At 45.8% G+C, this 15,656-nt stretch overlaps 1 protein-coding gene across 1 annotated transcript in view; it reads right to left on the bottom strand.

Moving 5' to 3' along the window:
* The window catches only part of PHACTR1 (phosphatase and actin regulator 1), a 195,351-nt gene that overhangs the window by 90,825 nt on the left and 88,870 nt on the right, over nt 1-15,656 (bottom strand). Inside the window, exon 2 of the mRNA XM_024763691.1 lies at nt 12,131-12,211. Coding sequence (XP_024619459.1) covers nt 12,131-12,211 — 81 coding nt within the window. The remainder of the gene's footprint in view (nt 1-12,130; nt 12,212-15,656) is intronic.

Here is a 15,656-nt window from a genome sequence, read left to right as displayed (position 1 = left end):
GCCATGAGGTTCCTTTGTGTCTTGACACAGGCACCTTGGCAACTCAGAGAACCCTTCTGAACCTAATACCTTGAAAATCTATGCAAGATGGATTTCAATCTCAGAATGTAATCAATTGCGTGATACTCTGATCGGATGATTTTAAACACAGAATGGAATGGTACATGTTTTTTTGCTTGGGGAGTCACCTTACTTTTTTTTTAATAGTTGCTATTGTTCTGGATTTAATATCCTATTTTGATGTTAATAATATTTCCCTTCTAGTTCAGAGGCCTTTGCCTAAAACCCTTCAGTATGTGAGTTGCAGTGACTTCGTATCACAGAAGCGGTATTGACCTTGGGTAGCTTCTTTCAGTTGCACTTCCCTGTGGCTGTACCCTGCTGGACCTCATGGTCAGCAACCACAGCTCATGTGAATTCTCAGCTGCTTCCTCGATCACAAACACCTCATCCCATCAAACGGTGCTGTCTGTTTCCCAGAGGTGTTTCTTTCATCTTCCTGGGTACAGTTATACCTCCTCACCAGTCTTCACGCCAAGCCCATCGGTTCTTACATCATCTATCCTGATGAAGTACGATGGTTCTGACCACTATTTCCAAATAATTACTCGTCTCCAAGGTTTGTAGCTGAAAGACGATTTACCATCTTGCTATGCCTGGGCTTTTTTTTTTTTTTTTGCAGTACACAGGCCTCTCACTGCTGCGGCCTCTCCCTTTGCGGAGCACAGGCTCTGGACGCGCAGGCTCAGCGGCCATGGCTCACAGGCGCAGCCGTTCCGCAGCACGTGGGATCCTCCTTGACTGGGGCACGAACCCGCATCCCCTGCATCGGCAGGCGGACTCTCAACCACTGCGCCACCAGGGAAGCCCTCCTGGGCATTTTGATATCAAAAATGCAACTGGGGCACAGACTGAATATAAAATGAATGGAATGACACAGTTTCTCTCCTATGCTATTTTATGAGAGTGTGAATCTCACAGAATCATACCTCGTTGTGCAAGGGGCCCTTCAGAGTTAATAGGGAATCCAAGATTTTTTAAGAAAACTTTAATGGCTAGAGTTGGAGAAGGAAAGTGATACGGGCTGGCCGTTTCAAAATGTAAGCGGCTCTGTTTCTTTAGCTGAGCTCCCCAATCGCGTACCCACTTGCCACGTACAGTTACTGTTTTAGTTAAAATTTAAAATGCAGTTCCTCAGTCAGACTAGGCACATCTGAAGTGCTCAACAACCACATGTGGCTGCTGGCTGCCGTGCTGCCTGGCAAAGATGATGGAACATTCCTGTTACTGCTGAAAAGTCTACGGAACAGCACTGCTCAAGACAGACTGAAAAATCACAATAATGGGCCTATGAATACGCAAAATTGAACCCATTTCTGGAACTGAGAGATTAAAATGACGTTGCTAAACTGGTCCACATCACAAGGAATGGTCAGTTCAGTGGATACTATTTCCTTTAGAGAAGCTGCAGTGGTGGGAAGGCTGCAGCACAGGGAGGAAAGACGTGCTTTAGGGCACGTGTGCATGTCGGGGCCCTGCGAGTAGCAACACACAGCTACAGAGGTGGGCGTGGCCTTCGGAGAAGTCCCGAAGCCTCAGGATAGAATCTCAGCTCTGCCGGGTGGAAGCAGAGAGAGTCTAGGCTTGGGTGAAGGGGAACCGGGAAGGGGACACAGGCATCTAAGAAGAGCAGAGGCGCAGTCCAGGTCACATGTCTGGTGGAGGCCACTGCTGACATTTATTGAGCACGTACTCTGGGCAGGCAACGGTCTAAAAGCCCAAACTGAATTATGTCCCTTGATCCTCCAACAACCCTATGAGAAGACGAGCAAGGGCAGAATGGAGTTGAAGAGTGTGCATCCATGGGTGTACCCAGAGACTCTAGGAGGACCAGCTGCTTGGTAACAGGTGTCTTCAATCAAGCAGGCTGGGAGTAGTGAGAGAGGATAAAAGGAAAGCATGGCTTTGCTGGTTGGAGCACAGTAAGATCCTGGGGTTACGTTCAAACAAAAAGCAGAGTCCAGGGAGATAAGAGGCTGCCCTGTACCTTCTACAGACAGAAGATGAGGGAGCTGGGACCAGAATCCTGGGCTTGGGGCTCCTAGGACAGTTCGGTTGTTTTATAGATATTTATGTGGGGTTAAGGCTTGAATGCCCCCCTGACTTATTTGACTTTATCTGAGTCCTAGGCAAACGTATGAAGTCAGGAAAAAATTTTTTGAGTACGACTAGCTTTCCTTTTATTAGCTATTACCTTCCAGAGTTTGGCTTGCCTTCTCATGACAAACAGGTCAGTGGCTGTGGAATCAAGCATCAGACGTGGGCAGGGATGCTCACCGTGCCTGAGGTACCCTGCCCTGCCCTGATTTCATCGGCAGGGTCCAGGGACAGGCAGCTGGAAGGGTGATACCGTGGTGGGTCTTCCAAGGACAACTTACACTAGGTAGCAGCTCTCAGGAGCTGACTGTACCTGCAACACTTTGGTTTACGGAAACATCTGTCAAAATTAGGGAAAAAGATATCCTGGGGTTAGCTCTAAAAATTCTGGTCAATGAGAAATGAGGGTAATTCTGGAGAACCTTTAGGGAAAGGTTTTCTTGCTCTTAGAAAGAGATACCAAGAAGGGGGATAGCCCTCTCTCTCCCACCTGGATGTTGTATCTGCATGTAATGCTGGAACTACTGCAGCCATCTTGTTACCATGAGGGGTGACAGCTTGAGAATGGCATCCCTTCACCACGTTACTGAGCTGATGAATTCACCAACTCTGGAGCTGCCCTACCACTGGATTTTATGACGTGAGATTCATTCACTCACTCACTCACTCACTGATTCAATAAAAATTAATAAGCGCTGACAAATGCCAAGCATTGCTCAAGGCATTTGGGATACACTAATAGCAGGGGTCCCCAGCCTCCGGAATCTAATGCCTGATGATCTGAGACGGAGCTGACATAATAATAATACAAATAAAGCGCCCAATAAGTGTAATGCACTTGAATCGTCCCCAACCAGCCCCCTTCCCCCAGGTCCGTGGAAGAACTGTCTTCCGTGAAACCGGTCCCTGGTGCCAGAAAGGCTGGGGACCGCTGCAGAGGACAAAGCCCAGGAAGATCATTGGTCTAAATTTGCTTATCACTGCAGCCTCCTTGAGTTAAGTTTTTAGTTACCTGAAACTATAGGCCTTTTAACTTACACCCTGCTGACTGCACACTGGCTTCACAGGTAACTAAGGAGCCTATAATCAAACAGCATAAACATAATCAAAAGGACGCTTCCTATCTTGTTTGATGTGTCTGTATTTGCCACTTTGGGTAATTTTTTCCACACTTCGCCCCTGTCTCTGGACTTCCATAATGCTACACATTTCTGGGTTACTTCCTATGTTTCTGTCCACTTCTCAGTTTTTGAGGGTTTTCTCATTCCCAGATCATTTTTTTTTTCTAACTTCCAGAGCACTCAATGCTGGGGTGCCACTTATTTTCTCATTTTACATCTTCTTTGAGAAATATCATCAATCTATATGACTTCATGACCATTTACACACGCACAATTCCAAACCTGCATCTCCAACCCAGATCTCCCTCTTGAGTTTTAAATCTGTACATATAGTGCTCTGCTTAGCCATTTGGATATCGCAAACGCAATGTGGTCAAACCATCGCGATATTCTGTGCTCTGTAATTGCTTCTCTTAGGTCTCCAGCTCAGGGGACCTGTACCTGTCCCCCGTATATGTCCACCAAGTCTCCAAGCCAGAATCCTGAATGTCAGCCATGCCTTCAACCTCCCCTTCTCTCCCCAAGTCTAAGCAGTCACAGGCCTTCCTGACTTTACCTCCTACAATTCTCCAGTCTCTCCTCTCCCCCTCCCCCCATTCCTACTGCCCTCATTCCTGCCATTTACCGTCACATCATCTGAATCCCAGCGACAGTCCGCCAACTGGTCTCCCCGACTCATGCCTTGGTGTCCCTCCAAGTCCTTCTCTCCCACGGGCAAAGGGATGAGGCTGCAAGTCCGATTGTGCAAAAAACCCTTCCAGAAATCCTCATCACTGCTCAGGACAAAGAATAAGCAACTAATATCATATTCCTGCCCGCAAGATCTGCCCTGACTTCCCCTCACCATATACACAAGCTGGACACCCTCTATCTTTCATTATCCCCAACTTGGTACCTCCCCATGTGCTAGTCCTTCTATTTCTAACGTTTTCCCAACCCATCCCACCTTCTCCAGGATAATTCTCATCACCCTTCAGGTTTCCTCTCAGACACTGTTCCTTCCAGGATGCCTTCCCTGAGTCTCCAGGCCTGGTGGGTGACGCTTCCACGCACCCCCCGAACTTCCTGTACTTTCCTCATCATAACTGCCAAGCACCTGAACCCATTACGGGGCCGTAAGTGCTGTTAGGGGAGCCCACCTTGACCCTCCTAGCATCCCTGGCGCCCAGAACGACGCCTGCAACGTAACAGGTATTCAACAAACATGCAAGAGACAAATACTTTTGCTGGGGAACACTTGCTCACCGATATAATAATAACTTCATTAATTTTCTGGCTCGGGATAGTGATTTTCTGAAAGAACACTGTTGCTTAAGAGAATGTGGACCACAATTTCTCTTTATTCGTTTTCATTTAATCTGCTTTCCATTTACCCCACTAGGGCAATCCACTGCATTAGGCGCTGAGACGCTACATAAATGATTCTACGTCACTGAGTCTGAAAGTAAACACTCTTTTCATTTTCACACAGTTACTCCAAATCACAGCTTCCAGAAGACGCCATTTCTAGGTGAGACGTGAGAAACAGCTAAAAATGTGACAAAATAACAATGTCCGGTAAAGGCTGTGAAAAGCATTTTCCATAAACTTCAAGACTTTAAAAGTCTCCACAACTGGGACACCAGATAAACAACGAGATTTAAAAGGCTCAAGTCTAAGAATTCCTCTCCTCTGATATAGGGGAGAGTTGTTATTTTTATTTTTAAAAGATGATGACCTTTTAATTTAAATACCAGGCTTTTTTCTCATGAATGCCTGAGAAGGGGGGAAATGTAGCCTCTGCATAAGAGAGTTATCCATTTCGGGGAGCTTCTATTTGTGTTGCTAATTAAAAATAACACCTCCCAAAACTTTGCTCTAACTCGATGAGGAAAAAAGCACACCTCAGCGCACTTTATTATTTGCTGTGAAATGTTATCGCTAATTCCCAGCACACAGTGGAAAGGGAAGTTGCTCATTTGCACACAGTCGGTTCTGTTCTTCCGTGACCCCCGGTCTTCCTTCTCCGGTGGGGCTAGCTCTCCCCCCAGGTCTTCGTGTGACTGCAGTGAGCAACCACCTGGTGACCAGGGGAGCCGCAGCAGCCTCAACTCCATCCCTGCAGGTGGCCACACCTCCCAGCTCCCTGCCCCGATCTGGGGTGTGGCGGTGTGTAATATACAGGGGCGACAGCGTGTCCTTCCACACAGAGAGATGGTCTCCTTTCCCTCTTTTCCCTCCTCATGAATGATATATCCACTCATGTGAATTAAACACACCCATACGGTACAAAGCACGTGACAGAGCCGTGACAGAACTGAGGTTTCACTGGAAGATCCAGTGTTGAAAAATACAGAACAATCGCCATTGTTATCCCTAACATCCTTTATATACAACGCCATGCTTATTTGTAGAGATCTTTTGCAATAACCACTAACAGCATTATTTATTAATATCCTCTGATGACCAACAGGCAATATATTACAAAGGTTTTTGTGTGTTCCTATAAATTCCAAACAAAGGACAGAAGGTCTTAGCAGGGGTTTTCAGAGTCCACACTCGCCGGCCGTGAACCCTCAGGCAAGTCTATAACCTTGCTGGGCTGCAGCTGCTCCTACTCTACTCTGGAAAAATAACAGAAGCCAGGTCAGGTGACCTCTTGAGATCCTTGCTAAGCCCGAGAAATATCATCACGATTTTACTAACGGCCAAACAGTCCACTGCTTTCAGGATATTTTTCTCCATAACACCTAATAACCACTGTTTATAAGTAGAGTATTTGACATCCATATACACGAATATACACCCGATATAATACCGCCTATTTAAACAACTGGCAACAACGTTTCATGAACCACACAAATGAATAAACAAGAGGGATCAGAGTTCTAGTGCTCTGGATTTTGCCAACACAGGTGTACAGACCAAGTCGTGTGTACATGCAGATAGCCTCAGCCTGGCACTTGTTGTTTTTCAATAAACATACTGAGCATTGACTATGTCCCAATAGGACATAGTGCTACTGTAGGCAGTCGGATGCCACAACATCTGTGAACAAACCAGACAGAGATCCTGCCCTGCCTGCTGGAGCTCACCTTTCAGTGAGGAGAGACCGATGAGAAAAAGGCTAATACAACACATATGTAATTTATAGATTGCAGGTGATAAGAGACAGAAGGAAAAAAAAGAGAGAAAGAAAGAACACAGTAGAGCAGGGTCAGGGGATTACAGACCTATGGAAGGAGGTGACACTTTAAAATCTGGAGGTCCCAGGGAAGCTCCATTGAGAAGGTGGAATCTGAGCAAAGACTTGAAAAAGGAGTGAACCACGTGGATGGATATCTGGGGGAAGAGCGTTCTAGGAGGAGAGTGGAGCCAATGCCAATGTCAGGGGCTGGAAAGCAGGGTTAGCAAGATGCCACAGAGAGGACGTTATGAGGAAGTACCGCCAGGGAGTTGAAGCAAACTTAAGGGTTGGAGGGCAGATTGTGGAGGGCTTGGTAGGCTGTCGGAGGAGCTTGAAACTTCTCTGAGTGAAGTGGGGAGCCACTGTAGGCTCTGAACAGGGAGTGTTGTGCTCTGATTTACAGAGAACTGAGAGAGAGGCAAGTGCAATACAGAGGCTTTAATTTAAAAGAAACATACTGAGTCAATTTAAGGAACTTAAGGGCTCACGAATTAGGTTACAGGTTGTTTAGAAGTAGTAGTAGGACCAATGCTCCTGTTTCAGCCACCCAATCACTGCATTTAGGTCTCTGTGCAAATATCACCTCCTCCAGAGGTCCTCCATGATTGCATTTATATAAAATCATGGCTCCCCCTCTGAATTTATCTCCTTACTCTGCTGCTTTGTTTATCTTCGTAGTGCTCATCACTCCTTGGCAATATATCATAGGCTTATTTAATTATTTCCTATCTCCTTTAGTAGAATGTAAACTCTGAGAAGGTGAGAATCTTGCTTTTTTGGTTATCACTGTAACTCGACACCTAGAGCACCTGGCTCAGAGGGGGGATTCAGTGCCAATTTGTTGAATGAATGAATAAATGTTCCAGGAGTCTAGGAGAACCCTTAAGTTCTAATTTAAAAAAACAGACTATGGAACTGGGGACTAAATAGTTAAAAATAAGCTGTCTACAAAATTATAGACGTTTCCCATCAGTAGTTGGTTTCACATTTTTACTCTTCAGAGTGATGACGGTTCACGGTAATGTTTGTGTTTTTCATGAAATTGCTATATCCATATTGTGGAAAATGGGAGAAAAAGAATTTAAAATTTTATGTTCCTCTACATCATGATTAACAATTTAAAAGTCTTCTTTGTAGTTTTTAAAGTTTGCTGCATTTTTACATGGCCTTGATATATCCAGAGATCAAACGATTTTCTCTGATCTTTGAAGTTTTATCTAAACTTTCTTCTGAACTTTATTTTTTTCTATAAATTTATTTACTTATTTCTTTATTTTTATTTTTGGCTGCATTGGGTCTTTGTTGCTGTGCCTGGGCTTTCTCTAGTTGCGGTGAGCAGGGGCTACTCTTCGTTGCGGTGCAAGGGCTTCTCATTGCGGTGGCTTCTCTTGTTGCGGAGCACGGGCTCTAGGTGCGCGGGCTTCAGCAGTTGCGGTGCGTGGGTTCAGTAGTTGTGGCTCGCGGGCTGTAGATCTCAGGCTCAGTAGTTGTGGTGCACGGGCTTAGTTGCTCCATGGCATGTGCGATCTTCCCCGACCAGGGCTCGAACCCGTGGTCCCCTGCATTGGCAGGCGGATTCTTAACCACCGTGCCACCAGGGAAGTCCTCTTCTCAACTTTAAGTGCATGTGGTTGTATATGGAAACCAATAAGAAAATACAAACCATCCAGTAACTTAAGCTCTTTACATCTACATTCCATTAAATGAAGGATTCCTGAACTAGTTTCTAGAGATATTGAGAACATTTCCCCTCTTCAATCCAAGCTCTCATTTTGCCTGATTTAAGTTTATTGACTAGTGTGGGATTTTAACCTGCTAAGAAAAACAGAATTTCGAGGAGAACTCTCAGAATAACGAAACCTCATTCGTTCTAAGTCCGCCGTGCCCAGCTACAAATCTCATGTCCCTACAGTTTATCGTAATACTTCCTAAAAACAAGTACGGCATTATTCAGCAAAATCAATAACAAAGAGTTGGAAGAGAAAAGCTCACCTACCAAAGATAAACTGCTTCCCACCACCTTAGCAATATCATATACAAAACAGTGTAACTGCAGCATGAACAGGGGCCGGCCCTCGTGGATGGGCTGACACAGTAACTGCACGTTAGGGACCATACATCTCTCGTGGAAACCGTTTTGCTGCCAGGTGACCAGACTCAAGGGTGCAAAATGAGGAATGACCAGGCCGGGCAATGTGGAAGGACTGCCGAAAATCTAAGAAATTTATCTTTGCAGCAAACAACTTGGAAGATGATTAAAGGTTCTTTGCCTCTTGCTGTTCACTCAGGATGTGGCAATAAAAGTTCATTTGTTTTACTCACTAGAATCCCAGACACAGCAAGTTGAATGATGCTGTAGAAAGGGGAAGGATGAATGACAGGAAAACGACGTGTTTAGAGACTAAAGAGGAGACAGGGTGGAGGGGTGAGAAGGTAGTTAAATCAGATACCAAGGGGCTAGGTTCTCGGCCACCCACGTGGGTAAGGCCATTGTGAGGGGGGTTGAAGATCCTTGCACTTAAGATAAGAGCTGACAATGATGTCCCTTCCTAACTCGTGGGCCTGAACTAGGCTACGGAACATAAAGGGTTTTAAAAAATATAAAGGATGATGATGATACTACTACTAACAACGGGGTGTTAACAATTTCTTGAGAACTTACAGGATGATAGCCAATATTTTACTCTACATGTTGTTATGGACGGAACTGTGTTACCCCCTCTCCCCCCTGCCCAAATTTATATGTGAAGTCCAAACCCCCAGTGTGACTGTATTTGGAGACGGACCTTTACGGAAGTAATGAGGTTAAATGAGGTCCTAAGGGTGGGCCCTGATCCAACAGGACTGCGTTTCTTTTTCTTTCTCTTTTTTTTTTTTTTTGCGGTACGCGGGCCTCTCACTGTTGTGGCCTCTCCCGTTGCGGAGCACAGGCTCTGGACACGCAGGCTCAGCGGCCGTGGCTCACGGGCCCAGCCACTCCATGGCATGTGGGATCTTCCCGGACCGGGGCACGAACCCGTGTCCCCTGCAACGGCAGGCAGACTCTCAAGCACTGTGCCACCAGGGAAGCCCCAGGACTGCGTTTCTTATGAAAAGAGGAAGAGACACCAGGAGTGTGCACACACAGAGGGAAGGCCATGTGAGGACACAGCAAGATGGCAGCCGCCTGCAAGTCGAGGAGGAGGCCTCACCAGGAACCAATCCTGCTAGCACCTGAATCTTGGACTTCTAGCCTCCAAAACTGTGAGGAAATACATTTCTGTTGTTTAAGTCACTCAGTCTGTGGTATTTTGTTATGGTAGCCCTGGCAAACTACTACAGATATGTTATCTCATGTAATCCTCATTACAATATTATCCACACTTTCAAATACGGGAATGGAAGCACAGAGAAGTTATGCAACTTCACTAAAGTTGCACAGCTACTCAGTAGTGGAACTGGAATTGAATCCAAGCAATGATTACAGGACTCACGTTCTGAACAGCTGATGTAACATAATACAAGGTAATGTGATTAATATCCACAGTGATACAAAATGGATGCTTTTATCAGAAAAACTCACAGCAAATACAAACTTCTATATCTACTATGTGCAATTTTAGTTTCCCTCTACTCCCATTCCCATCATACAAACAATAAGCATTTTTTGAGCCAATCTATCTCAGCCACTTTCTGAGGGGGTCTGGCATCAAGCCTTATGAAGTCCATGTTCTCCTGGAGTTAACGTGCTAGTGAGGAAAGCCGGCCAGCAACAGAACAGAAAAAAGCAGACAGCGATAAGTGCAAAGACAAAAATAAAACCGGAAGTTGTGGTGACAGGCGGCGGCCAGCCTGGTCCTTTCCTCCACAGCCAGTTACTGAGACCACAAACAGGACACAGCTCCGAATCCTTGGGCAACTCCTAATGGGGGCTGGCAGGCCCCAGACTCAATGTCCCCTGTTTCTTCCTCTATAAAATGGGCTTTTGCTCTAACAGTCTATGGCTTCTTTGATTAAGTCAGGAAGTTACTCCGGCAATATTTACCCTAACTCAGTTATTAGGTATGATGGAAATAATAAATACTATAATAAAATGTATCCTCTCCTTTAAAGGATTCCTGAAATTTTCCTGTGAGAGACATAAAGTTTGCAGGAAGAAAGGAGGGAGGGGGAGGGATCATTTAACTGGATCTGAACAGGCTTTCGCTAGGACAGTAATCTTTATTTAAGCCCTGAGATGCTGACCGTGTAATACCATACCTGCGGTCAGACACTTCCCATCTTCACCGGGGAGGGAATATAGAGAAAGGAGTTTGAGATGAAACATGGAAACTTAAGGTCAGTATAAGGGAGGGTTTGGGGGCCCTGTACAGAAATAAGACATTGGAGAAAAGTGACAAAATGATGCATTCTTTTTCTTTGGAGAGCTTAATCAACCAAAGAAACTGTATCTTGGTAAGTCTCGCCCAGAAGTAGAAGGACGATGTGACTCTCCAGAGGGATGCCTTGGGGCCAGGAGTCTCTGCTAATGAACAAAGGCGGTTTGAAACAGTGCAGCTTCACACCCTACCTGCTGCATCCCCTGCCACTAGGGCGAGAGCAGTGCCACCTCCTACTTGCAGCGTTTCAGGGTGGCAATGTGTGCTAAGAAAAAATACTTCCAAAGTGCCATCAGGAGGCTCCATGGCAGGAACGAATGGGGTGAACTGTACCACCGGAGGAATAAGGACCAACTCACAGAAGACAGTGGAATCAGACAGAAGCGCCCAAGTTAGAAACACAGCCTGCCTTCCTGTATCAGAACACAAACTAGGCATGTAGAAGACCTACAGAAACATGGAAAACTGACTGCACTGTCAGAATTACAGGATCACTTTGATGATCAGGGTGGACCTTTAAAGTGGAACATGTGATTTAATAATCTGGCCCAACAAATAATACTGGCCTCAAATAATAAGATCTAGAACAGACAATTATTACTGATGACTGTAACGAGACTGGAATAACAGTTCATCATTTCTCTTAAAGCCTTAAATGAAGGATGGAGAGAGGAAGGGGAGGGGAGTGAAGAATAGTTAATATACTGGGCAAACCACTGCATACCCTCGTATTTAAAGGCAGTAGTTCAATCAGCAAAAGACACAGGATAAGTTCACCAGCAAACACTTTTGGACACATTCACAGCGCATTTGTCATCACTGGAAGTATTATCATTTGAAATATGTGTACCTTTATATAAAATTATATATAATTTTCTCCACTTTGATTTCTCCTGTTGTTGGGAGATGGACTGCCCCCAAAAATCTGTTAGAGAAATTCTAGATGCTTGTGGATTTTTAACATTTGTCCTGGGAACCCCTAGTGCCTTAAAGAGCCCGAGCAATTAAATTCACCCCAGCTGTGCGTGTTCAGACACCAACAGGCTCACCACCGGAACTGACACCACTCCTCGGGCCACATCATTTGTCTCAGCATCCTATGGTTTGATTCCAGTGCTGAGAAAAAGGGAGCTTTCGTTCCCTCTCTAATAGCAACCACGTCAGCGCTGTCTGCTACATTCTCTGATCTCTCCAGAAGTGTCTGGAGTTTTAAAGGTTCAAACTCTGATAAAGTGATGCAGAAAACTGAATCAAACTCCAAGAAATATGCACACAGATTCCATGCACGGCTTTTTTCTGACTCATGGAGACTGGAGTGGTCCCCTTACCTTTATCATAGATTTCCTTCAAGACCCCTCGTTTTATTAGCTCCTCTCTGCTTTGCCTCATCGATATTTTCCTTTCCAGGGCTGTGAGCAAAACACAGAGAAGCAGGGGTGAGTAGGTAACAAAGACGTTTCTAAAAAGCATCATATTTTAAGATGTATTGAAATGTAATAGATGGGAAAGCTTCCGTAAGTTATACTTTACTAATATAAGCTAATGATACCAGTTAATACGTTTTGATACTATGATCAGCATTTTAATCCAATTATTTAATCATCAAGACAATCAAATTACCTATGAGGTAGGCATTTTTAATCTCATTTTATTTAACCGTGATATATGGTTGAGGAAACTGTACCACAGAGCAGCTCAACAACCTATCAGAGTCATACTGAGAAGAGCATCCAGGATTCAAAGCCAGAAAACACTACCTCTGCCCTCAGCTTAACCTCTGCATCACACATCTTCCTGAGTGTGGCCTTTCCTCATAGGTGGGATTTCTCTTTTAATTACCTAGTTCATACAGATCATGTCTCATTGAGGATTTTGTGGCTTCCCAACTATTTTAAAAGTCATTTGAAAATATCTCCTAAAAAGCTCCCTGGATTGGTACCCAGGTTCCCGAGGAGAGCCTAGGGGACGGTGGGAGACCTCCATGCGACACCCACCCTCTGCTCTCCTCTCTTGGCTCCAAACAAGGAACGGACTGTTTAGTTCCCAAACACACTTCCACTTGACCAGCCATTCACCTGAGCCAACCGTTCGGGCAGGTGGGAGCTGCAGGGGGGAAGAGGGAGCGCTTCCCCTCCGATCAGTGGGTATGATGGAGGGCAAGGCAAGTGGAAACAGAGCCCCAGAGTGGGGAAGTGAGGGCAGCACGAAAGGGCAGGCCTGTGGCCCCAGGTAGGGAAGGGGAAACCAGCAGAACCTGTAGAGGAAAGAAAGCTATTCCAGCAGCTGACATTTCAGTAAACACGGAATGGAGGAGGTGAGAGGTGACAGCAATCACTTCTGTCAACTTGAGATTCTTTATATCCTTTGGATACACAATTATTCAGGGGGGAAAAATACCAGTTATAAAATAAGGAAACAATTTTATGCACACAAATTTAGATGTAGATTACACACACACACACACACACACACACCTCAATAGAATTTAATGCAAAGAATACGAGTAAGAACTAGAAAGAAAGCAAGGAAACAAGAATTGTGATTGCAACTATGTTACCCACTAGCTGTGTGCTCTTAATCAAGTCACTTTTCCAGTCTGGGAAGACTCTGCTGACTCCACCCCAGCCACCACGATTTACCCACAGACGTGAGGGCAGGAAGGTTGTACGGAAGGGCAAGGGTTAGAGGTGAGTGGGAGAATCAATGGAGTGGTGTTCGTTTTGGGAGGTGAAGGAGTTTTATGTCCCAACCCAAATAGCAAGATATGGTGGGAAGAGGGCAGACGGGGTTCTCGTGCAGAAGAGGGATGCCCGGGGAAGGGGAAGAGAGGCGCGTGCAGCTCGGTTAGAAAGTTCTGCCTGATTCTTAAAAAGATTTGCTCAGCAGCACAGTGGGAAAGACTGAACAGGCAAGATGAAGCGGGGGTTTTTAAGTAAAAAGTTTGTTAGCGATCTTTTGGGTGAATAAACAGGTGCTTTGCCATCCTGTACTGAACCATGTAAATGAACAGATTTCTCTTCAACAAAATGAGGATTCCCAGGGGCTTTTCAAAACCGTGGAGTAAAGAGGATGAACCTGACCCACGGCACTCAGGGAAGGATCTGCAGCGAGCCGGACAGAGCCCTAGACGCAGAGGCCCGAGATCTCAAGTATCAGCAGAATATGGTCACTGTCAGGCCAACCACTTAGGTATCCGGACCTCAGCTGTCTCTCCACACTCATTCAACAACTGAGGACCAGCTGCCTGGAGTGCAAAGCTACTCTGTCAGGGACTGGAGATGATGGTGACCAAAGGGACAGCCCCTTCCTCACAGGGATTATAGACTAATGTGTGATTCAGTCATCAAATGATGATATCGCCTAATGTGTGACTGCAAATTGAGATGGGCCTCATAAAAGAAGACATGGTTCCTTGGGGCTTCCCTGGTGGCACAGTGGTTAAGAATCCGCCTGCCAATGCAGGGGACACGGGTTCGAGCCCTGGTCGGGGAAGATCCCACATGCTGTGGGGCAACTAAGCCCGTGCGCCACAACTACTGAGCCTGTGCTCTAGAGCCCACAAGCCACAACTACTGAGCCCGTGCACCACAACTACTGAAGCCTGCACGCCTAGAGCACGTGCTCCGCAACAAGAGAAGCCACCGCAATGAGAAGCCCACGCACTGCAAGGAAGAGTAGCCTCCACTCACCGCAACTAGAGAAAGCCCGCATGCAGCAACGAAGACCTAACGCAGCCAAAAATAAAATAAATAAAATAATTTAAAAATAAAAGAAGATGACATGGTTCCATCAGAGCATATGATAAATAACCTCCTCCACTGGGGAGTTAGAAAAGGCTTTTCTGAGGAAGAAACCCCAGAGCTGAGTTTGAAAGATAAATATACCTTATCTTAGCCCAGGGCAGTTGGGTAGGAGCTGACGGAAACACTCCAGATAGAGCAAGCTTGGCAACGGCTCCTGACGGAGGAATCAGGGTGCCGTGGACAAGCAGAAAGCCATCTGGTGTGAGTGTACCACCAGCACCAGGTGTAGAATGATGGTTTAAGATGTGGCCAAAGGGGCAGGGGGCCTGGGCAATGCAAAGGCCTTACTGACCATGTTATTCTAAGGGAAATGGGAAGAAGTGATCAGATTTAAGTATCTGAAAGACCAACGCCCATTTTAGTGTGGAGGATGGATTGGAGGGAGGCCAGTTACCAGGTGATTACAGAAGTCTGGGCAGAAGATGATGGCAGCTACCCTAAGATGCTGAAGACAGACACAGAGACAAGGGATACACTCAAGACACGTGAAGGTGGCAATGTTGCCACGACCTGAAGGTAAGGATTGGCCGTGGGGTGTGCAGGGGAGAGAGGGGTCAACAAGGACTCCTTGGTTCTTGACTTGAGTAACTAAATGGACAGTGGTGTCAGTTACTACGGTAGGGGACACAGAAGGAGAATCAGGCATGGAGGGAGGATGGTGAGCTCAATGTCATCAACGCCCAGGAGGAGCTATCAGGTATGTGCTCGGGAAATGTAGTGGGATACATCATGAAACAGGGATGATGAGACTGTCCTATACGTGGCAGTGTTTCTCAAATTTTTCCATGTGATTACTCCTAATGGTAAAGGAGTAATGCCAGGGGCTCCAAGGGTATGACTGAAGTTGCCTGTCCCAAGCATGCCATTTCTTTAATGTATTGAGTTTTTCCTTAAGAACGAAGGTGGAGCTCACAAAATATATCTGCTCTTATTTAAATAAGAAAGTACCCCCCTCCACCCTCTCCCACATGCACACCAATTTCCACCTTTAACTGACATTCTGAGAAGAGGTGGCTTATTTATGCCTTGGCTTTGTCCGTTTCCTGTGCAG

This window comes from Neophocaena asiaeorientalis, unplaced genomic scaffold (assembly GCF_003031525.2).
Source record: "Neophocaena asiaeorientalis asiaeorientalis breed wild unplaced genomic scaffold, Neophocaena_asiaeorientalis_V1.1 scaffold427, whole genome shotgun sequence".
Lineage (NCBI taxonomy): Eukaryota > Metazoa > Chordata > Mammalia > Artiodactyla > Phocoenidae > Neophocaena > Neophocaena asiaeorientalis.
Note: the sequence above shows the minus strand (reverse complement) of the source record. Positions and strands in the feature narration are given on the sequence as shown.